The sequence below is a fragment of the Ursus americanus genome, chromosome 21, assembly GCF_024610735.1.
Source record: "Ursus americanus isolate L20-20 chromosome 21, mUrsAme1.1.p, whole genome shotgun sequence".
NCBI classification, from domain to species: domain Eukaryota; kingdom Metazoa; phylum Chordata; class Mammalia; order Carnivora; family Ursidae; genus Ursus; species Ursus americanus.
This window is the reverse complement of record NC_142147.1, coordinates 45,953,776-45,976,380: the sequence shown is the minus strand read 5'-3', so window position 1 is coordinate 45,976,380 and position 22,605 is coordinate 45,953,776. Positions and strand designations below refer to the sequence as shown.

At 59.5% G+C, this 22,605-nt stretch overlaps 2 protein-coding genes across 2 annotated transcripts; both read right to left on the bottom strand.

Annotated features, from left to right (window-relative positions):
* Positions 1-1,135: 1,135 nt before the first annotated feature.
* GSK3A (glycogen synthase kinase 3 alpha) lies at positions 1,136-10,798 on the bottom strand. Its single transcript, XM_045778516.2, has 11 exons — positions 10,401-10,798; positions 8,268-8,455; positions 6,791-6,874; positions 6,524-6,634; positions 4,805-4,935; positions 4,601-4,707; positions 3,552-3,649; positions 3,375-3,470; positions 2,799-2,985; positions 2,385-2,477; positions 1,136-1,826 (listed from the first exon to the last, which is right to left on the bottom strand). The coding sequence occupies exons 1-11, from the start codon at positions 10,681-10,683 to the stop codon at positions 1,753-1,755; spliced, it is 1,452 nt and encodes a 483-aa protein (XP_045634472.1). The 5' UTR covers positions 10,684-10,798; the 3' UTR covers positions 1,136-1,752.
* A 3,993-nt stretch (positions 10,799-14,791) lies between these two features.
* ERF (ETS2 repressor factor) lies at positions 14,792-22,353 on the bottom strand. The gene is made up of 4 exons (XM_045778644.2): positions 22,195-22,353; positions 17,571-17,805; positions 17,074-17,189; positions 14,792-16,966 (listed from the first exon to the last, which is right to left on the bottom strand). Exons 1-4 carry the CDS (start codon positions 22,214-22,216, stop codon positions 15,669-15,671), a joined length of 1,671 nt encoding a protein of 556 aa, XP_045634600.1. The 5' UTR covers positions 22,217-22,353; the 3' UTR covers positions 14,792-15,668.
* Positions 22,354-22,605: the final 252 nt, after the last annotated feature.

Below are 22,605 nucleotides of genomic sequence, written 5' to 3'. Positions count from 1 at the left end.
CTAGGGCAGAAGCCACAGGAGTGGGAGGAGGGGAAGGGACAACCTCAGTGACCTCGTGGCTGAACAGACGTGAGCAGCAGGGAGGCAGGGGAAACAGCCCTGCTCCCCTCCCTGGTCTGCTTGCTCTATGTCTTCATCCTACAAACAAGGTGATATCCAGAGGGTGTTGAGCAGGGAAGGCCAGCGATTGTTCTGGGCTCTATACAGATGCCACAGGAACAGCCCCTGAACTCTTGGGACATGTTCAGAATTCCCCTTTTGGGGCACCTGGCTGGCTCAGTCAGTAGAGCATGCAACTCTTGATCTCGGGGTTGTGAGTTCAAGCTGCTGCCCCCACCCCCACCCCACTGGACGTAGAGCTTACGTAAAATGACAGACTCCTTCCCTTTTTCTTCACTACTGAAGTCCAGTGGAGGACGGATCAGTTGCTCCTCCCCAGGCCCCCTTCCACCCCTGGGGCCTCCTGCCCTCACATGCCACTGGCATCACATGGAGGAGGTGCCATTTCCCTCTGCCCGTGGCCCCACCATCTGGCCCCAGCATATTTTCAAAGCAAGGGAAGAAGCCAAGTTCTCTGCACCAGCCTTCCCAGCATCCCTAGATGGGGGCCAGGTATGTGCCCTGTTTGGAACAGAAATGAAAGCTTGGAGACCTGTTGGGGTTTAAGGACTGCTCCTCTGCCGCTGTCCGTGCCCACTAATAGTCTGTGTCCAGGCTGTTTTTGGCCTGAGTGACCCCTCGTCCGGTGTCCTGTGAAGCAGCAGATAGCTCGGGCTATGGGACACAGAGCCCACTGTTCAAGTTTTGACTCTGCCACTTCCACTCTGTGGCCTTGATCCCTGATCCCCAGTTCTGTCAGCTGTCACCTGGGCATGATGGTGCCTGCCTCCCTGCGGAGGCAGAAGAGGATGATGGCGGAGTCCAGAGGCCAGCTCCCCCGAGGCCTCTGCGGTAGACAAGCCACACTTTGTTCCTCACGTGTGTGAAGGAGAGCAGAGGCCCAGGGAAGCTGGGCACGGGAGCAGTCCAGCCTGACCTCACTCTCCGCTGTTCCCCTGCCTGAGAGATCCTGTCCCAGCACAGCCCCTCAGGCACCTCCCTCACCTCTGTGGAAACAAGGCAGCCAGACAGGAAGCAGGTTTTCATGCCAATAATTTATTGAACGGAGGTCTGTACACAGGCAAACCTTACTGTGGAAACTAAGACATCAGGAGCTCCCCCACCCCCACCCCCTCAGCCCTCCAGGGTGGGGAGAGGAGGGAGGAGACCTTAGGGGCAGAGAACAGGAGGGGGGACACAGCTGTAGAAGGGGGACGGGCCAGGTTGGACGGTGTGAATCGACGTTTTCTTTAAGAAAAAAATTATAACAATCTATTTACACCCGGGGGGCCAGGGAAGGGAAGAGGAGTACACGGGCTGGTCTGGTTCTATTTACAAGGGACACAGGAGGGGAGGAGGGGTTGGAGGAGTGTAGGCCTGGGAGGAGGGGAGGGGGCCAAGGGGGTAGGAGGTCCTCATGCCTCCAACCCCCTGTCCTTCCTTCTCTTCCCTCCCCACAACCAGTTAAAATCCTCTTAAAAAGCCCACCACAGGGTGAGGCTGGTGAGGGAGGGACTGGAGGTAGGGACAGGGACTCATTTACCTCTGCCCTCTAGTCTGGGGGCCCAGTCAGGTCAGGAGCTTGATGGGCTATGGTCCCCCTTCCCAGCCCCACTGGGGGCTCCCCAGATGGAAGGGTAGATGGTGGGGCCCTCAGGAAGAGTTAGTGAGTGGAGCTGTGGCATCGGTCGACTGCCAGTCCGGGCCGGTCTGAGCCTCACTTAAAGCTGAGGGGAAGGAAAAAGCAGACAGTTACCCTTTGCCTCTCAGACCTCCCGCCCAAGAGCAGGAACCCGGTAGGGGATGCTACATCAGAAACGGACAGCTGCCACTTCAGGTCCAGCGCTGCATACTCCAATGCCAAAGGGCCAGGTTGGACACCGAGGACTCACCACAGAGCCGGGCCCCACAGAAAAGAGGGCAGCTAGAACTTGGCCCCAACTCACAGCACTGCCCCGAGGAAAGGCAGGCCCACAGCTGCCCAGTCGGACCTTCTTCCCCAAGAGACACAGGAAATCTGGATTTGTACAAGCAATGGCCTCAATTTTTAAACGGCAACAAATTTAACTTTGTTTGTTTGTGCAAGCCAAACGTATGTCTTCGGTTTTCCAGTTAGCACTTAAATGCAAATACAGGCTATGGGACCCGATAAAGGTGACCGTTCGCAAGTATGCTATCAGACGTCAACAATTTCCACACGTGCGGGGAACTCGGGGCCCATGGGAACAGGCTCACCTCCCAGGCTGAGAAAGGCTTTCATCGACAGCAGAGGGCCCCCGACTTACCTTGTGAGGATGGAGTGAGGGTGGCAGTGCCCGCTGGAGACCTCAAGTGAGGAGGGATGAGAATGGCGTTGAGAGATGGTTGGATGGAGAGTTCTAGAGACAGGAATGGACATGCCCAGTCAGGAGGCAGGGTGTTGGGAGATGGGGTCGGGGTTGGAAAGGGGCACCAGGTAGGGACCCGGCTCTTGGCAAGGCCAGCTGACACATGTAGCCACTGAACGCTTTAAATGACAAACCAGAAGGGGCCCAGCCCAGGTGACCACAGAGCGCGGGTGAAGCAGCTTTGGGTCTCCTGTATCAGGAGCATCTCCCGAGCACCACCCCCAGCACCCCAGTCCTATCTTTAACACCAAGCCCTCCTCCACAGTCGTTGCCTGCCCTTCCGGCTCCCCACTTCCCAAGCTGTGCCCTCACCTCCAGGACTGAAATTGAAGAGCGGGGGAAGCGGGCGGTTGTTGGGGAGCTGGGTTCCGTGACATCGCAATTCATCAAAGAAGCTGTGGGCGCAGGCTTCCAGGGGGGAGAGCCTTGAGGACGGTGTGTACTCCAGCAGGCTAGAGCAGAGTGCAATGGCCTCCGGAGGCGTTCGAGATTTGAACACCTTAGGGGTAAGGGAGAGCGGTCAGGAGGGTGAACCGCCCAGGCACGTGGACTCCTGCACCCGCTGCTCCGGCCTGACTCCCGCACCCCCACTTTCCAAACGAGGCACAACCTCGTTTGTGGGAAGCCACTTTCTTTGGGGTGAGCAGCTCACGTGGGTCCCATCATTGCATAGGCCCTGCAAGGAGCCTGTTTCCCCAACAGAAAAATGGCACTCTCGAACTTACCATGGACCCTCAACTTCTAGAGGATGGAAGATGCCATAAACTTTGGAGTCTGATGAGTTACGGACCCACTCCCAAGCCCTGACTCTATAGCCAGGTCCCCAGACCAGCTGGCCTCCAAAGGGCACCTCGGCCGTGCTGCCTGAGCCCCCTAGCCCCGCCCCACCTTTGTCCAGGGGTGAGCTTTAATCTGGGGAAACTTGAACTCCGTGTAGTTGGGGTTCATCTCTCGGATCTGTTCCCGGGTTGGTGTTCCCAGCACCTGGAGAGGGAGGGAGGGGTGTGAGCCAAAGCCCCTACCCCTCAGCCCCCCCGCCCATCCCCCGCCCCGGCCTGCGCTCACCTTGATGATCTCCACCAGCTGGTCTACCCCGCTGTCCCCAGGGAAGATGGGCTGGCCCAGGAGGAGCTCCGCCAGTACGCAGCCGGCTGACCACACATCTGAAGGGGAATGCGGGGAGGGTCAGGGCTGCCCCACCCATCGCCTCACAAACACCTCTCTCCCTCGCACTCCTCCTGAGGGTGCCAGGAGGGAGCCCCATTTTCTGGGCCCCGAGAGGAAGCACCCGCTCCAGGTCCCACACAGTTTAGGGACACGGGAACCTGCTGCTGAACGTCCAGGTCTGCCTGACTGCACCGCACTCTGTGATCCAAGTGTCTGCCGCCTTCCTTGCCTCTCTCCCCTCAGCGACCCCAGGAAGCCCCTGCTCTGCCTCTAGCCTCCGGGCAGCCCAACATACCTAGAACAGGCTTCCGTGTTCTCTGGGCCACGAGAAGGGCAAGCCTGAAGTCCTAGGCCTAGGCTCTATCCTGCCCTCGGAAACAGCTACAGGCTGGTAGTCTCGCCCCCTCCCTGGTCTGTACCTTGACCCCTGAGGCACAAGTTCACCCCTAAGGACCAGGCAGTTACTTCACGCTGCTGCTGAACATTCTCTCCCAACCCCTTCCGGCCCTCTCCTCAAGCCTGGAAAGGAGCACTGTCATCCCCACCAGCGGGGAAGGCCCCAGAGGCCGGGGGGAGCAAGTCACACCCTCCAGCTGGTAAGCTTTGCCTCCAAGGTCACCGGCAGCCCCTCCCCCCAGGCCAAGAAGAGAAGGCTGACTGGGAGGTTCCAGAGCGGGAGTGGACTCTGGAGTCAGGTCAGCTTTCAAAGCCCAGCCCTGCCCAGCCCCAGCAGTGCGAATGCAGGCAGGCGGCCTCACCGCGCTCGGCCTCGGGCTGCTCATCTGTGAAACGAGCAGACACCAGCATCGCCCTCCAAAGTTTGTGAGGACTGGATAAAAGAACACAGGTTAAGCGTGTCATCACCGAGCGTGGCAGACGGCACGCAGAAAGAAGGCAAAAGCTGCCCTGCCTGCCGCTCCCCACCCCCGGCCTCCCGTAAGTCTGACCAATGGACGACGTGTAATCAGTGGCTCCGAAGATCAGCTCCGGGGCCCGGTAGTAGCGAGAACAGATGTAGGAGACGTTGGGCTCCCCCCGGACCAGCTGCTTTGCACTGTGGGAAGAGAGAGGCAGGAGTAAACAGCAGGCAAGGGTTGGGGTCCCCCCGCCTCGCCCCTTCAGCCACCCAGCGCACCCCAGGTCAGGCCCACCTGCCAAAATCGCAGAGCTTGAGGACAGCAGTGTCGGGGTCCACCAGCAGATTCTGGGGCTTGATGTCACGGTGACACACCCCCTGGGAGTGGATGTAGGCCAAGCTCCGGAAGAGCTGGTACATGTACACCTGGGAGGGGCAGGGGACGGACAGCTGCAGCCCGGCTCCGCCCACAGAGCGCCTGCTCCGCTCTCGCCAGCCCCTCTCCCTGGCTCAAAACCTCCTCCGCAGCCCCTGGGTCCTCACTCTAGTGTGCACCAGAATCACTTGGCGGGCTTGTTTAAAAGAGGGACCCCTGGGCCCCCTCCCAGAGTTTCCGGTTCTATAAGTTCAGGATGGGGCATCTGCAACAGGCCCTCCCAGGCTGCTGCCGCTCCCCACTTTGGGAATACCACCTCAGCCACACACCTCGGCAGAAGCCTGACAAAGAGACACAGCCGTCAGGAAGGCCTTGGGGGAGCCAGTCACTCAGCTCCAAAACCACTGGCTATAGGAAGGGCTCAGCTGCCTTCGCCTGCCAGTCAAAACCACCCACGGGCTAGCCTCTCTCCAGCTGGATTTTCTTGCCACTCTCCCTCCCACTGATTAGAACATGAGTGCCAAGAGAGCAGGGATCTCGGTGTGTTCCCCACTGCTGCATCCCCCAGGGCCCAGACCAGTGCCCAGCATGTAGGCACTGCTCAGGCCAGCTTCCTGGGCCCCCATCCTCCTCGGTTTCCACTGCCCTTGGCTAGAGATGCTGCTTCCTCACCCGGCACCTGATGAGCTCCCAGAAGCCTTCCTTAATCCTTCTTACCCCCAAAGCAGGCAGGCCTGGGGGCCCGTTTCCAGAATTCCCTGTGCTCCTTCTAGTATGGCAGTTGCTAGTCGTTTTATAGTTCTTTGTGACAACAGCTGTCCACTCGGCTAAACTGAGAGCTCTTCCGGAGCAAAGCCTGGGTCTCAGTCAACTGGGCTTCTGGAATGGCTCAGTGCTGGGGTCAGCACACAGACAGCCACAGTAGGGATTCACCAAACCAGAGGACTCCCCTCCCGGGAGGCAGGATCCCCCAACACCAACCACCGGTAGAGCTCTGCGGCCCACCTAGGCTCAGGGTTCTTAAAGCCAGCAGGAGGAGCACCCTTCATCAAACTGGAACCCACCCACCTCCTCCCGATGCAGAAGGCTGCTGCAGCCTCTGCTCTCCACATCAGCCCTCGGCTCATTGATTCATTCATCCATTCATTCGAACACCTGCTAAGGGATAGTAACACCCAGGGCACAGCACCAGGCCCTGGGGAATGAGCCTGCACAGATGAGGAAGACACATGCTTTCCTCCAGCCCTGCCTCCTTCCCACCCCCCTCTGCCAAGGCTCCCAAGGCCAGGACTCGGACCTCAGTGTCTCTCCCCTGGCATTCTCAGGCCCCACCCCAATTCTGCGCTAACTCCACCAACACCACCAGTGCCACTGGGCTCCCAGCGTGGACCTGACCAGGTACCTTGCGGTCTCCGCAGACCCCCGTCAGCCTGCCTCCCTGATTCGGTCAGGCCTCAGGGTGGCCTGCCCTGCACTGGGCAAGCTCCGTCTATGGCGATTATGGAGACAAGGGCGGGGAACACGAGGCCTCCAGAGTGCAACACAAATTTGGAGGAGGAGGGAACCCACAGAAGACAGGAGGATCCAAGGCCCCTGGCTTTGTGGGCCTGGGTCCCAACAGCCTGCCTGCCCGCCCACCTTGACATAGATGATGGGGATGGTCAACTTGGCCTTGGTGAAATGGCGGGCCACCCGGTACACTGTCTCGGGCACGTATTCCAGCACCAGATTTAGATAAAGCTCGTCTTTCTGCAGAGAGCAAAGGAGAGGTGTGAGGCACTGTGAGGAACAGGCGGGGGAGGGGGAGGGCAGGCTCGTGGGGGATAATGGGGGAAGGACTGGCAGTCACAGGAAAGGCAGGCAGGAACTCGGGTGGAGGACTCCCCCGCACACCCAAGGCCTCACCTTCTCCCCACTGGAGTAGAAGAAGTATCTCAGCCTCACGATATTGCAGTGGTCCAGCTTACGCATAATCTGCAGCTCTCGGTTCTTGGGAGCAAAGGGAAAGCGCCTCAGACAACAGCCGACTCTCCCTGCCTCCCCTCCCTGGTGCCCCTCGCCACAGCCCTGCTCCTCCACTCCTGCCAACACAGCCAGGCACCGACTCCTTGCATCCTGGCTCCAGGGCCCTCTGAGGCAGCCCCTAATTCCTCACCCCAACCCATTCCCCTCACATACAAGCTGGAAGCCTATGGACTAAGCCAACCTACAGATGAGCTTTTTTCAGCCCACTGTTCGAAAGTGTCCAATGTATTGCTGACTTTTGAAAATCAAATGTCTTCACATATAAAGTCAGTTTTCCAGCTTGTCTTGAATAATCAGATGACATGGCCACACAAGGCCCAAGTGACAAAAAATGAGTACTGGCCATCCAATTCACTCTGGTCCCCACTCCTCTCTATTGCTTCCCCTAGAGGCATCTGGGCCTTTGAACCCTGACTCGGATCCTGAGTATCAAGCTCCAGACTTCCATCTTCCCAAAGGGGGTCCAGCCTCAGCCTCTTCTCCGAGACACAGTCTCGGTCTCTTCCCTATTCTCTGTTCCCGAGTTCTGGCCTCGGAACACCTGCCTTCAGACCCCTCTCACTTCTGGGACTCAACACTAATCCAATTCTGACCCACGCTCTGAAGCTCCTCCTGCCCGAGGGCTCTCACTGCCAAGACCCAGGCCCTGACCTGGTTCCCTCCCAGCCTAGATTCGAGTCGTTTATGTCCAGACTAGCCTAAGCTCCGAAACACCGGTCCTCGCCACGCTGAGTAGCCCTCAACTCCCAGCTCCTCCACCTCCGCCTTATTCCCTGGGCCTCCACTAGGTTACAGGGCACAGCTGTATCAAGGAGGAAAGGGCGCCCCTTCCTCAGGGGAACAGAGCCCCACACCAAGGCAGATGGTTTGGTGAGCATAGGACAGGCTGGATTTCACCCTGCGCTTGCCAAGCACCTGGGTCAGAGCACGACCTTCACAAACACACTCATCACCTCTCCCAGATTTCTTTCCCCCTCTGTGCAGAAGGCTAACTTAGTGCGTAAGGCGGGCAGCTTCAGAATCAGACAAGCCAGAGTCTGGTCTTGCCCTCGACTCAATTCTCATCCGAGTCTCAGTCTTAGTAATACACCAACACCTACTCTCAGAGAATCTTCATGTGAATTAAATAAGAACTTACCCACAAAGCACTTCACACCGAGCCAAAGCCCAATAAACATCAGCTCCGGGCTCTCTTGGAACCCACACCCCTATCTTCCACACAATTCACTCCCTTCTTCTTCCCTTCTCTGGCCCATGTTCAGATCCCCTGTGGAAACCCAAGTCCAGCGCTCTCAGTAGGGCCCTCTTGCCAATCATGCCTGGTCACACCTCCTTGTCCCCATTCGCCCCAAGCTACCTTGAACCTCTTGTCCTGGAGAACCTTCTTGATGGCCACCAGCTCCCTGGTCTCCGCCAGGCGCGCCTGGTACACGACCCCAAACGAGCCGTTGCCGATGACTTTGATGTCTGTGTAGGCCACCTCCTGGGAGCGTTCCGGGCCTTGGCCTAGAGTGGCTACCACTGTGGTCACCTTCCCGCTATCGCCTGGGGAACAAAGGGGACACACGATCCACCGACCTTCCCCCTCTTGCCACCACCCGATCATAGGGCTGTGGGAGGGAGGGGAATCGCTGCAGGATGCTCACTGGGGGCGTCCCTGCCCCTTCCTTGTCTTTGAGAAAAGGTGGGTGTTGGATGCCTCCAGGCGCCCTTTCTCCTCTTCCCTTCAGGGAACCCTAAATCCTGCCTCTTCTCATGTGGGAGGACACTGACACCTAAACCTCTTGCTGTTCAAGTGTTGATAAGCCGTAATTTCTACCTCTAGTAAGCAGTAAATCACTGGTCCCTCTTGGTTTGAGGGCATCCTCACACTCCCAGATGCTGACTCTATCCACTCTGAGCTTACTGCCTGCCCCAGTCTCCTCCACTTATCAGAGCAGTAACCCTGAGGTACTTTTGCTTTAGGAAAGCACTAGCCCTTCTGACAGCCTGGGGGACAGTGACCTCTAAGTCCTCCTTGGTAGAGCTGGTAACTGCCACTGGATTTTGGTGGCAGAGAGGACGCCTCCAGGCATGAATGCCAGTGCCAGGACTCTCACTTTTTGGGGACAGTTAGACCTTCCCCAAATACTTCAGGGTTAGAAAAGGTGCTGACCTGACCTCCCCCATCTGTGTGGTCCAGAGCCCCAGACCCCTTCATGTATTGGGGTGGTCCCCAATGGACAATACTAAGTGGTGGGAATGGTGAATGTGACCTCTATTAACAAGGGGCTATCCAGGCCTCAGTCCTTTGAAGGAAAGTTCTAATTTCCAGTTCCATTCTCTAGACAGCAGCAAACTTCTGTGGCATTCTTAGGGAAGAGTGATCCTTTCTTTGGGGAACCTTTCATCAGTTCCCCAAAGTAAAGGGGTCATTGATGAATCAAGGAATCAAGTCCGTTTTGAAGGACCAGTGACACCTTCTTTTGAAAGGAGATCATTCTACATAGCTATTCTTCCAGAGCCAGCGACACCATCCCTCAGGATAACGAAAGAGGTTTAACTTCAGATTTTATGGGTAACTGTGAACCTTCCTGACTCTGTTCCATTTTTGTGGAAGAAGACCCACCACGACAAATTTTCTGTTTGGGGTTTTTTGTTTTGTTTTGTTTTTTTGCTTTGTTTTGTTCTGTGGGTTTGTTTTTTTTGGGGGGGGGGGTTGTTTTGTTTTGTTTTTAGTAAATTCTACCCCCAACGTGAGGCTCAAACTCATGACCCCAAGATCAAGAGTTGCATACTCTTACCGACTGAACGACCCAGGCACCCCAAGCCAAGCTTTTTGAAGAAAAGTGACTATGGACTTGATCTGCAGGATGCACTGATTCTCAGTTTGTCCTTATTTCTAAGAAGCAGCAACCATTAATTTCTATCATTGGAGATACGGTTCTACCTGTTATAGATGGGTGATGGTAACAGGTCTTGCGTTTTAAAATCAAAGATTGCCTGGATACCATGTTTGGGAAGCCCTGACCCTACTTTCTGGGGACAGAGTAAGCCCAAATCCGTTTCTATGTGATAGTCACTCTAAATCTCCATTCTCTAAAGGAGAGCAAATTCAGATCCCCCTTTTGGGGTGATGGTGATCTTATGCTTTTTGGGAACAATAACTCTCTAGCCCCATTTGCAAGCGACGATGACTCCTGATCCTGTTGTCTAATGGATGGCAACATCAGATTCCTGTTTTTGAGGCTCAAGGATCCAAGACCTCGATACTGGAAGAACAGGAACCTGTGACCCCTGGGTTTTTTAAGGATTACTAATTCTAATCCTAAACTCCAATTGATGGTAACCCCTCAAATCCCTTTCTCTGGGAGGGGGAGAGCTCAGATTCCATCTTTAGGAAGCACAGTGAGCTGGAGCTCCTATCTCGGCATATGGAAGAACCTGATCGACGTCTGAAGGGCTTCAGGAACCCTGATCTCCACCCCCCACAGACGCGGCTAATACTCACGGCCCAGCTTCACTCCGGGCGGCGGGAAGCTAGTGCCCGCACCGGGGCCGCCGCTGCCTCCTCCGCCGCTGCCGCTGGGGCCACCCCCGGAGCTCGAGGCCCCCACGCCCCCACCCATGGCTCCGACTGACACCTTCCCACCGCCGCTGCCGCCCGGGCCGGAGGCCGAGCCCCCGGGACCGCCGCCGCCGCCGCCGCCTCCGCCGCCTGGCTCCGCGAACGAGCTGGTCCGCGCCCGGCCCGAGCCCCCAGGGCCGCCCCCTGAAGGCGCGCCGCCGCTCATGGCGCCGAGCGCAGGCCCAGGCCGCGGGGCTCGGGCTGCCCGGGCTGCCCCCGCCGCCGCCGCTGCCGCCGCCTCCCCCGGGCTCTGGCCTCTTCCAGGCCGCGCCGCTCGGGCTCCGGCTCCGGCCCAGCGCCCGCCGCGGGGCACGCCGGGAGATGCAGTCCGCCTGCCCTACGCGCCGCCGTCGCCGCCCTCGGTCCGCACAGAGAACCGCGTGGCACGCCGGGAAATGGAGTCTGCAAAGGACTCAGAGCCGATCGCGGCGTGGGAGTGACGGGTCGCGTTGCACGTCAGGAAAGAGAGTCCTGGGCAATAAGTCAGCGGAATGTGTCGACGGCGGCCTCTGAAGGACTTTGGGAAGTGGAGTCAGAGTCACACACTCACTCCACTGCAGCAACTGCGAGCCCTAGGTTTGTTTCAGAAAGGTAGTTGAGCCACTTTTTCGGTGAGCTTTGTAGGTCTGATGCACGCCGGGAAACGGAGTCCAGACGCTCATTTAGTCTATTGGCTGTGTATGCCGATCGGCGCCAGGTGCACTGTGGGAAATTGAGTCGGCGCCCGTGCATCTGCAGATATCGGGCCCTGAGGCAAGCCGGGAAATGGAGTCGTAGCCGCGCCCTCACCGCATTGCAGGTGTAACGCGACCTCCAAAGCACGCCGGGAAATGGAGTCCCATGTGCTCCCCAAGCCCCAAGTGGACACTGCAATTACAGAGATAGGCTAGGAAATAGAATAGGTAGGTACGGCGTTTCTCTGCCCTCGTATGATAGGCCGCAGTCCCTGCCGGGAAATGTAGTCAACACCAAGGCTTCAGAATAGTTGCTACAGTGAGCCTTTGTGTCTTCTGGGAAATGGAGTTCAAGGCAGCCTCTCCATTTGAAGGGGAGGGATCTACCACGAGCCCGGAGCATACTGGGTAATAGTCCAGACTGGATCCTGACCCTTTATGAAAAGAGACTGCAGAGGCTTGCTGGGAAGTGAAGTTCAATCGGTACTTTTGGGAAAGCGTGAGCCAAAGGTGAAAGACATCAGCCCCTTGGGGGAGACTGCAGAGTGTTCAACGCCTCCTTCCACTCCCTAGGCCCCAAGTTGATCGAGGGCTGCAGAAAAATGGAGTCCAAACATTCCAAATTCCAAGTTTCCACAAATCAGAAAGGAAAAATACCCCTCAAACAATTTGGGGAACAAAGTTCCCGGTGGCCTCTCAGAACAATAGTCTTCAAATACATTCTAGCTTTTTTTTTTTTTTTTTTTTTTTAACTAACGTGGGTTGCACCAAGAGGGTGAGACGAGCGTTAAAACAGGTGAAAACAGAATTTCTGTTTGGAATCCCCTTTCAGCCTTTTGCGTCCTCCCGCTTCCTAAGTTTACAAGATCCTGGAGGGCCCAAAACAAGGAAACCGGCTATTAGTAGCCTCGGGTTTTGTGCACGGACTAGGTCGCCCAATTTATCGATTAATACCCGGAAAGACCCTATCCCCAAAGGATGCTGGGAAACGGAGTTCGTGTGAGGGCGTGTGTACACGTGTGTGTGTGTGTGTGTGTGTGTGTGTGTGTGTGTGTGTGTGTGTGTGTGTCCCGGAAATACTTGGAACTAGAATGAAATCATCCTCGGCCCCTCCTGTCTCATAGAATAATGGGAAATGGAGTCTCTAGACTTCACTTTAATCTGAGGCTATGTTCATACTAACTGTCCTGCCCTTTCTGAAGCCCGAAAAAGTCTTCGGCCGTTCGGGCTGACTGTAATTCCCAACGGACCCACAGACCCCTGGGGCCAGGCCGACAGTCTCGCTGAGGCCTTCTCGGACTACAATAACCAAAAGGCAAAGCGCGACATACTTCCGCTCCCTTTTCAACGAAGGCTCCTGCATTAGAAACAGTCCAGAGCGGGTGTTTCTGGAAGTTGTAGTTTTTCAGCCAAATGGTGGTTGCTGCCCTCTGACGGCAGCTCAGAGATGAAAAGCAAAAATCTGAGTCAATCCCCAAGCATGGGAAATCCTACACTGGACCAAAAAGGCCCAAAAGGGCAGCAGAGCGGGGGCGGGATGGGGGCGGTTACTTAACGGACAGAACTATAGGACACGCGCAGTGGACGGCTCGTGGGCAACCGCCACGAAGGGATTGGGGTCCGTGGGAGTCCGAGGGCGACCGTCTGAGGGAATCTTACTAGGGTGTTTGCAGGGGTGAGAACGTTTCTTGAGGGGTGCTAGGGCAGATTGTAAGTGGCTGTAAGGGGCCTGTGGGTGTCTGGAGGTGCTCGGGGAAGGCCGTGGAGAAGTGAAGGGGGCTTATAGGGACCAGTGGAGAAGTCACAGGGGATTTGGAGCGTCTTTAAAAGGTCTGTGGGATTCCAAGAAACTGCTGCTGACCGAGGGGATCTCTGAGGGACCCAAAAGGTTGAGCGATGTTTAAGAAGCAGGAGGAAGGAGCTTTGGGGTCTGGGGGGGCTGGGGAGGGTGCTGGGGGTCATAGGCATGAAGAGGGTCTCTGAAAGGATGAATTGATGAAATGTTGTGAGATCTATAAAGGGCTTTCTATTTGGAATCAGAGATCCTGGGATGTGGAAGGGAGCAAGGGTGTGGTCTTGCAGAAACTGAATAGACTTAGGTGAGTCATGAGAGATTAGAGGAGCTGCTGGAGTTTTCAAGACCAGATGCTACCTGTGACATCCCACTGGGTCAGAATTGGGGGCAACAAGTCTGGCGCGGCTGTGGTCTGACCTGGAGAGCAGTTCTGGAGCTGAGCACTTTTTAATCCATATTCGACCTGGTTAGAGGTGTTCTGAAGGCACTGGAATCGGGCTGAGGCTACTAGTTCGGGTCCTCCCTCCTCCCCCCAGTGATAACATCCCCCTTTCTCCATCACACCACCACCACCAACTCCGTTGCATCTATGTTGCCAGGAGACATGCCTCATCCCAACTTCCAGAAATAGCCCAGTGGCCCCCACCCCAGGGAGTGACTTACATCACCCAGGAGAGGGAGCAGTTGCCCGCAGGCTGCCAAGGGAGCCTCGGTTTCCTGCCAGTCCCCCAGCCCTGAATCCTCTCTTCACTGCCAATCGACATCATCTGGGACCACCCACCCTGGGCTGGCAGGAAATGAGGGTGAAGCCTGAGTAGATAGGAGCTGCCAGTTCCTTCCCCCTCAGAGCTGCGCAGGGTGGAGTTTCTCCGTGAAGCCAGTCCAACAGGCCTGAGTCCTCAATTCCCACTCCATTTCTTAGCTGTGTGGCCTTAGGGAAACTCCTTCCTCTCTCTGGGCCTCCGGCACCTCACCTGCACTGAAGGGGTTGGGCTGTCCCTAAGGACCCTTTCAGCTCGAATTCCTCCTGAGTCTTTCATCCCTGAATCAAGCTCTCCAACTTGAGCTTCTAGCTTTATAAGCTCACCTTTCAAAGTCTATGATCTGGAGACCTTTGTCTAGATCCAATCGTCCTGGCCTTAAGAAGAAAAGAGTGGTCGAAAGAGCATGGGCTTCAGAAGCAGACCTCATTGGAAGTCCTGCCTGGGCTTCGGACCTGGGGCAAGTCATTTCACTGAGCCACTTGCCCCACCCTGCAGGATGTGTTAGATAGAGCACTGCAGCTAAATAGGCAGCAGGTGCTGGGCACACAGCAAGTCCATCAGTAGCAACTACAACGAAGCCTGTCCCTTCTCTACTTGTGGGCAAAGGATGTTCCCGCGGTTCGACAGACCACTAAGGAACCGTGGAAGGTCTACATTTCAAGAGATACTGCAGGCCTGTTGCCAGTCCTGCTCCAGGCCATGGGGACGCAGACAGGAATACACAGAACCAGAAAGACAGTTCGGGTGATCAGATGAGCAAGGGCAGTAGCATGGTTCCAAGGACCAGCGGATCCCTACGGAATAGGGGAGCTGTCAGAGGGCCACAGGATGCCCGAGACCTTTATCATCAGGCCCTGGGGATTATGTGCCCCCCCCCCAAGTCAGATCATTTTCCAGGCCTGATTGGACCCATTCAGATGGGGTTAGACCCTCCGACCACTGATCCACCGGACGGCCAGTCCAGGCTCCTGTCTTTCCGAACCAGAGGCTGTGACCTCGTGGTGGTGGTACCCAGCACCCAGGACAGATCACCGCATCCAAAGGTCCAAAGTTTTATTGTTTTGAATACATTCTCCAGCAGCCCCCCAACTTCCCTCCCCCCCCTCCATCCCCAATACAGAATAAGGCTTGACCACAGACCCCCACCCCAGGGGCCCCAGCTAGGAGGCAGAGGGGGCTTCCAGTTTGGTTTCAGGGCACCCCCTTCCCACCCCCCCACCCGCCTGCCTATGGGCTAGTCCTAGGAGCAGCTGGGGGTGAAGGGTTTGGACCAGTGCTGGGGTAGGGAGTGGGATAGGGAATAGCAGGCACTTGTAGAGATTTGTGGCCTATGGGTGGCACCCCTCCCCCTCCTCTGCCCCCCACCCCCCAACATGGAATTTTTGGTTCATCATAAAATGTCCCTCCCTCCCCTGCTGCAACCCTGTGGGGTATAAGAAACCCAGGCACTCAGGGCCCCTGGAGGGGCAGGGAAGGCAGGATAGGGGCTGAAGATGGCCGGGAGTGGAGAGGGACAGGGACAGGAGGCAGAGAATAGGGAGGGAGACAAGGCTTTTACTTCCTAAGCGATTGTAATAAAAAACGTTCCTGGGCATTGAGGCCAGTGCTTCGGTTCAAATATAAATTCCCCAGAATGGAGGTGGCCCCCTCAACTCCCCCCTCCCAACCCCCCACCACCACTTTGCCTGGAGCTTAGAAACCCACAGATAGGGGAAAGCCCCCAGCCCTGGGCACCCACCCACCCTCACCATTAAAAAAAAGAAATTAAAAGTTTTATACAAAACATGGGGCAGGAAAGGGGAGGAGGCAGGGAAGACACCAGAGAGCTGCCCTCACCTCCAGGGCTTGGGGGGGGGGGGGTTAAGGCAGCAAAAGAAGCATGGGAGGTGGGGGGACCGGGGCCCCCTGCCCACAGCCCTCAGGAATCTCGATGCTCCAAAGAGAGCTGGGCTGTAGCATGCTGGAGGTCAGAGCTCACTCGCCTCGGGGTGAGAGGTCCCCCGGCCTCCCCGGGCCCCTCCCCACGCACCTTCTTGTCCTCACCCTCATCCTCCAGGCCCCCAGCAGGGCCCCCACCCCCTTCCAGACGACAGTCTTCACTCCAGCGCCGCTTAAAGCGCAGCTTGAGGGGCATGCACTGCGCTGCCCCGGGTGCCTCGCCAGGCTCGGGCTTGGGAGGCGCAGGCGGGGCACGAGGGGTCTTGAACACCTCCCCGTCTTCCTCGTCCTCATCGCTGATGTCAGTCACCTCCACTTCCTCTGACTCGCCCTCCGAGATGGGCTCCACCTTGATCTGCGGCGGTGGCGGCGGTGGGGCCAGCGCCCCAGCACCCTCTGCCAGCCCACCCGCGCTGCCGCCGCCGCCGCCACCACCAACGCCAACGCTCTTGTCAGCACCCGCCGGAGCCTTCTCCCCGGCCGTCCGCTGCCGGCGTCCCAGCGGGGGCGGCTGGAGCTTAAACTTGAATGGGGAGGAAGAGGAGGAAGAGGAGGACGAGGCTGAGGAGGGGACTGGTGGGGTCTCAGGTGCCATGGGCGGCAGCGGGCACTTGTCGGGGCGCTGGGGCTGGGGCACCACCAGCCCTGGGTAGTGCAGGAAGGCGCGGGGACTGAGGTGGTAGTTGTAGACGCTTTGGGTGTGGGCCTGCAGGTACCGTTTCATGTCCTCAGGGCTAAAGGAGAAGTGGGAGCCCCCCCCTGAGCCGCTGGGGCCCCCACCACCACTGGGGTACATAGGGCTCAGCGTGGGTGAGGGAGTGTAGGCCAGGTGAGTGGGTGTCATGGGCAGAGCCGGTGAGAGCTGAGGGGGTAGCAGGGAGCCAGGCCCGGCCAGAGGCGACACAGGGAAGGGACTCAGGGGCTCAGGGCCACCCCGGGGCCGGGGGTAGACGCGGAAGACGCCAGGGTCATGGGGCAGGCGTGCCAGTGGGGGCCCGCGGAAGGCCCCCAGCTCTGGAGGGCCTGGCGGTCGGGCCCGGGGGTCCTCTCCCAACGGCTCTTCCAGCTCTGACGTGCCATCGCTACAGTCACTGACGGAGCCTCGACCCAGGCGTCGGGCCACGACAGCCGAGAAGAGGGAGGATGAGGACGAAGAGCAGGCTGGTGGTGAGCGGGGATCCTCGGTGGGGGACAGCACCTCGGAGGGCGTTGAGGGAGGGAAGCGGAAGTGGCTGCCACCCGACGGCACTGGCGGGGCGCTCTGGGGCACTGCACCCCCTGCAGGAGATGGGGAGAGGTCGTGTCAAGGCCCGTAGCCCCGCCTGGACACAGAGGCAGACCCCCTCCTCCCTCTGAGGCCTGGCCCACCAGCCCCAGTAACTCACCAGCCAACCCCACATCGATGAAAGGGTAATTAACCAGCACCAGTTTGTTGAAGTTGAACTTGTAGGTGAACCGTTTCCCCTTGGTCTTGTGCAGAATGCGTTTGTTGTAATAATACCTGTGGGCGCAGAAACACATCGGATGATCACTCACATGGGGCCCCCAGTCTAGACCCCATTCCTCCACCCGAGTCGGGTGCTGCTCATCAGGGACCAAGAAACCTGGGCCATGCGAGCGAAACCAAGTACCCGGAGGAACGGAACTAGCTCTCCCCTCGGGTCTGGGGCCTGATTAGAGGCCACACCCAGGACTGCAGTCTCTCCTCAGGACACCTCCACGGGACAGAGGTGCTCAGAGGCGGCTTAGAACTTGCCCATCCATGGTCACACAGCTACGACTTGGCAGAAGATCAAACCCAAAGCCTAGTCCCGTGGGTTACAGGCTCCCCAACAAGTGGGGGCTATCCGCATCTGGCCAGCCTCTCCCTGCCCCTCCTCACCGCAGGGCCCGGCTCAGCTTGTCGTAATTCATCTGAGGCTTGCACTTGCGGACGCCCCAGAGCCGAGCCACCTCGTCGGGGTCCTTGATGACGAATTCCCCGTAGTCCCCCTGCCAGGCGATGACCCCCTGGTACTCCTCCTTCCGCAGCAGCTCCAGGATGAAGTGCCACAGCTGGATCTGCCTGGAGCCAGGGGACGACTCCGGCTTGTAGGCCCAGTCCGGGAAGGCAAACCCTGGGGACAGGAGGCAGGGGAGGGGCCCCGGGTCAGGACGCCAAGTCCAAGGCTCCGGGTCTCCTCCCAGGGTCCACCCTCCTACCCCGCCCTCCACATGGGGAAATCCGTCTCCCCTCCGCCAAGTCAGGACCCGAGTTAGAGGGAGACAGTGTGTGTCTGTGTGTGAGGGGGCTAGACGAGAGCTGGGGGGAAGGGAAGCTGGAGCCTGCTCCAGCGACACCGGGAGAAACAGGAAACCGTCGGCGGCGGGTCCCGGGGCCAGTGCCAGGGGGCCAGGCACCAAGCCAGGCCGGCGGGCAGGGCTGCCAGTGGGGGAGGGGCAGGAAGGGGCACACGTGGCCAGCCGGGTTGGGGCAAGCCCCCCCAAGCTCCCCCCCACTCCCATTCAGGGCCAGTTATACCCCTCCCCCAACTGACCCCACAGTTCCAGTCCCCTCCTGGGAACATAACACTGTCTCCCTCCCAAAACCTACCAGAGCCCTACACTCCCACCCCAGGACCCGATGATTTTTTTTTTTTTTTTTTTTTTCTTAAAAGGACCAGGAGGGGTGGGGTGGTTGGTTGACGATGAGGTCAGCGCTTACACACACAGAGGCTTCTGTCTTCCCTGGAGAGTGAAACCCAGACTGTCTGAGAGAGCCCCCCCACAAGCCCTAGACCCTCTGTGCCGCACTGCCCTCCCCGGACCCAGGCACATGGACACAACCTGGCGGGGAGGCCCCAGCCCAGGCCTGGAGACTGAGCAGGCAATGCTGCAGCCTGCTCCCCCTTCCACCTTCTCATCCTCAGCTTCTTCCCTGCCCACCTGCCTACCCGCCCCCAGCATTAACCTTGGGTAGAGGTTGGTGGTGGGCTGTCTGGTCCCTGGAGGGGGTGGGCAGCCTGGGGGGGGGGCTGCGGTTGTCATTTCCCAAACCCCCGGGTAATCAGGGGCCATCAATAATTCAGCACTAGGCAGCCGGTAATGGAGGGGTGGGAGGAGGGAAGGGGAAGAAGAGAAGAAGGGGGAGGCAGGGCAGGGGCCTTGGTGCCACCAGAGGGAGAAGGCCAAGGTGGACAGCTAAGGATGGGCGGGGTCCCAAGTCCCAAGCAGGCAGCCCCAGTGAGGCCCTGGCTCTGGCTCAAGCCCAGGCTCAAGCAGGTACCAAGCAGGCCTGGGGCAATGCTGAGCCCCCTCAAAGACTCCACCGCAGTCTGGATCCTTATCCTTGGGGACACAGGGGTTCAGCAGTTCCTACTCCCACAGGGACCACCCCTTCTAAATCCAGAACTGACTCTCTCCCCTATAGTGACCCAGCTTGCTGAGCCCTGGCCTTGGGTAGAATGGGATGGCCAGCATTACCCACGTAGTCCCTGCCCCATTCAGAAATCCCCACCTCAAACCAGCCCCTCAGGACTCCAAGGATACAACCTCCAGCTGGTCGTAGACCCAGAGTCCTACACCAGGAGCCCCTGCTCCAGAAGTGACAGCCCCCGACAATGCCTTCCATAGCTCCCAGCATCCGTAGCCCCATCCCTGTCACAGAAATCCAGGTGTTCACCCCATTATCCTCACCCCGCTCGAGAATCCAGGTACCAGGGTCTTCCTCAGGGCCCAGAGGCCCTCGGGAACCCAAGTTACCAAGTCACTAGCTCCACAGCTCACACAGCCCTCCAAAAAGCTCCTACCCCCCACTCAGGGTACCAAGCTCTGTGCTTCTCCCACCTAAGCCCCAATCTGCCTCTCAGACCCAGGAGTGTGTCTGTTGGGGGGGGGGGGGTGTGAAGCCCCTGAGATAGCAGTCTGGAGTTGGGGGCTATACTGACTTCCATCCTCCCCCCAAAATTAAAGCCACCCTTCCCAGCCCACCCGCCCCAGCCTCCTTGTCCCGGTAACCAGGCAACGTGTGTGCAGCGACAGTCCTGGGAGCGGGGGAGCAGGAGGCTAAAAATAAACTTTGCAGAAGAGAAGGAGTGAGAGAGACTACATGCAACACAAAGGGAACTCGGAAGGGAGGTGGGGGGCTCTGGAAAGGCCTCAAGCTGCATTCCGGGGGCTGTCCCAGGCCACCTTGTTAACCACCCCCCTCCCTGAGCAAGCTCCCCTGTGGGGCTAGGACCCCAGATCCCACTCCAGACAGGGACCCTCCCCACTCCCAGGTCCACCCCAAGACGGCTTTCCTCATCGGACATGGCATACATGAGGGCCTGTTCCTGGCTTTGGGGGGAGAAGAAGAGCGGGGGTGACGTCAGGGTGTCTCAATGGGGCTCTGTTCCCCAGGCCTTGGAGCCAGGAGCCAGGCACGGGCAAGGGGAGCATGTGTGAGTGTGTGTTGTGTATGGGTCCACGTGCTTAAACAGGGAACCACCGGGCCTGCACCAAGAAGGCTTGGGGGAGCAGGACCTCTGGAGCATGGGGGGCCAGTGAAAGAGGGAGCTGGCAGCTGACACTGAGAGAGGTGCTCAGGACATTTTGAGACAGGGTGGAGAGGTGGCAGCAGACAGACAGGAAGGGTTGGGATGGCAGGGTCCCAGAAGGCACACCTGGGTCCCACAGAGGCGGGGTAGGGATTCTCCCAGACAGACTGGAAACCAGGGGGGGTGCAGAACTCCTGGGCACCCCTCAAATTCACATGACTGGCCAAACTTTTTTTAAAGGACTATGGGGGTCGGAAGGGAGGAGTGGTGGTAGAGGAAGAACACGCCGACCTCCTGGGGGGCCCTACCACCTCCCCCACTCCAGGCAGCCCTCGGTGGCGCCAGAGCCGGGAAGAAAACAGGAAGTGGGAAACAGCCGCGGCAGAGAGGAGAGGGGCCGGGATGGAGGCTCAGATGGAGGGGCGTGCAGACGGACAGACGCACCGACGGACCGATCGGGAAGCCATTCCAGGCCCCCGCCCCGTCCTCCAGTCGGAGAAACCACACGCGGCTCTGCCCCAAGACAGGGTTAGGGGAGCGGCCCAGCCGGTCCCACCACGCGAAGGCCCGAAGCAAGGAGGGAAGACGAGGCGGGGTTGTCTGGGCGCCTAGGCCCCCTCCTCGGGCGAGAGGAGGCTCCTGCTGCCCCCAAGGCCCAGCGGCCCTGAAGCCTGTGGGAGCCAGAGAGTATGTGGGACGCACGTGACTGACCCTACAGCACTCCGCACCCCTGCCCCACCCCCCTGCCCCCCTCCTCGGCCCCAATCCCCAGGCGCCGGAGCACGGCGCGGAGCCCTTTAAGAGCCGCCCCCACCCGCCGAGCGAGGGGGGGGCGGGGTGGGTGGGCCGGTCGGGGCACACACCCGCACACAGGAGCCCTAGCCGCGGCCGCCGCCGGGGGAAGGAAACAAGTTTGAACAGCGGCGCCCGGCCCCCTTCCCCCTCCCCCGTCCCCGCCCCGGGCCGGATTCCGACGGGGTAGACGGGCAGGGGGCGGCTGGGACCCCTCCCCCCAGCGCGCCCGGGCGCAAAGTCCAGCCCGCGCGAGCCCGGGGGCGGCGGGGGAGGGGAGGGGGGAAAGTCCGAGTGGGAGGGGGGTTAATCCCGCTGCCCCCCGCCCGCCGACGGAGGGGGGGAGGGGAACCTTGGCCCCCTTAAGGAGGAGCAAGTTGGCGGGGAAGAGGGGGGCGGAGGGAAAAGACGGCCGGTTGAAAGAGAAGCGCTGGATGGGGGGGGAGAAGGGGGAGCCTCCGCGTCCCCCACCCCACCTTCCCCACCCTCCTCAACCCCGGGGCCCCGGCGGCGCGGGAGGAGGGTACCTAGGTCTCCCCGGAGCCACCTTAAAGCCGCGCGTTCTAAGGTCGGAAACAAAAAGTTCCTTTTTCGAACGTTCGGGCTGCGCTTTGGAACTTTGCGACTCGGCGCGGGCGGGGGAGCGAGGAGCCGGCGGAGACGGGCGGGGGAGGGGCGGCGCAGCCCGGACCCCGAGTCTTGAGCTCCCCAATCACGCCCTCCTCCTAGAAGCCATCCCGTATCCCCCTCTAAGCCGGTGCGGGGCACGCGCCGCGCTGAAGGTCATGGGCCGGACCACGCAGCGCGGAACCGGGAATAGCGGGCCCCGTGGAGAGCCCCCCCCCACACGCCCCGCACACGTCCCGGCCCCCAGAGTGCAACGTGACAGAGCCGCGGGGAGGGACCCCACCACCCCCGTGATCCCGGGAGTGGGGGAGAATCCAGCTTTCGGGGTCCAGCAGGGAGAGGACCAGGACTCGCAGCACCCACACCACTCCGCCCGGACCCAGAAATTGGGGGTCCCATGCAGCACCCCTCGCTTGCGCCACGAGAAGCAACAGGTCTCTAGTGCTCGGGGGTCCCCCAGAACTGGGGATCACTCGGGCTACCCCGGAACCCTCCAGCCCCCCCCAAAGTTTCTCCGCCTGGTTTCCCGGGGCAACAAGTCTCCCCCACACGTGCTGCCCCCGCCCCCACCTGTGTCCGCCGGGGTCTTCATGCTGGGGGGCCCGGGGCGAGGCGCCCCGACTCCGGGCCGCAGCTCCCGGCGCCCGCGTTGCCCCGTCCCGTCCCGCGCCCGTCGGGCCGCCCTCGGCGCTTCACCCGGCCTCGCCTCTCAGAGCCTCTCCCCTCCCCGCCGCCGCCTCCCGGGTTAATATCGCACTCCGGGGCCGGGACGCCCACGCCCCCCGGCCGGCGACGTCACCGCCGCGTCGCCATGGAGACACTGCGCCCGCCCCCTCCCCGCGCACTCACACACACACTTGCCGGCGCGCCGCCACTGAGGACCGGCCGGCTCTGGGCTTAAAGGGGCCGCGCGGCAGGGGAGGAAGGAAGGAGGGGGCGGGGGTGGGATGGGGTCCTACGGGTCATGACCCTTTTCCGAGG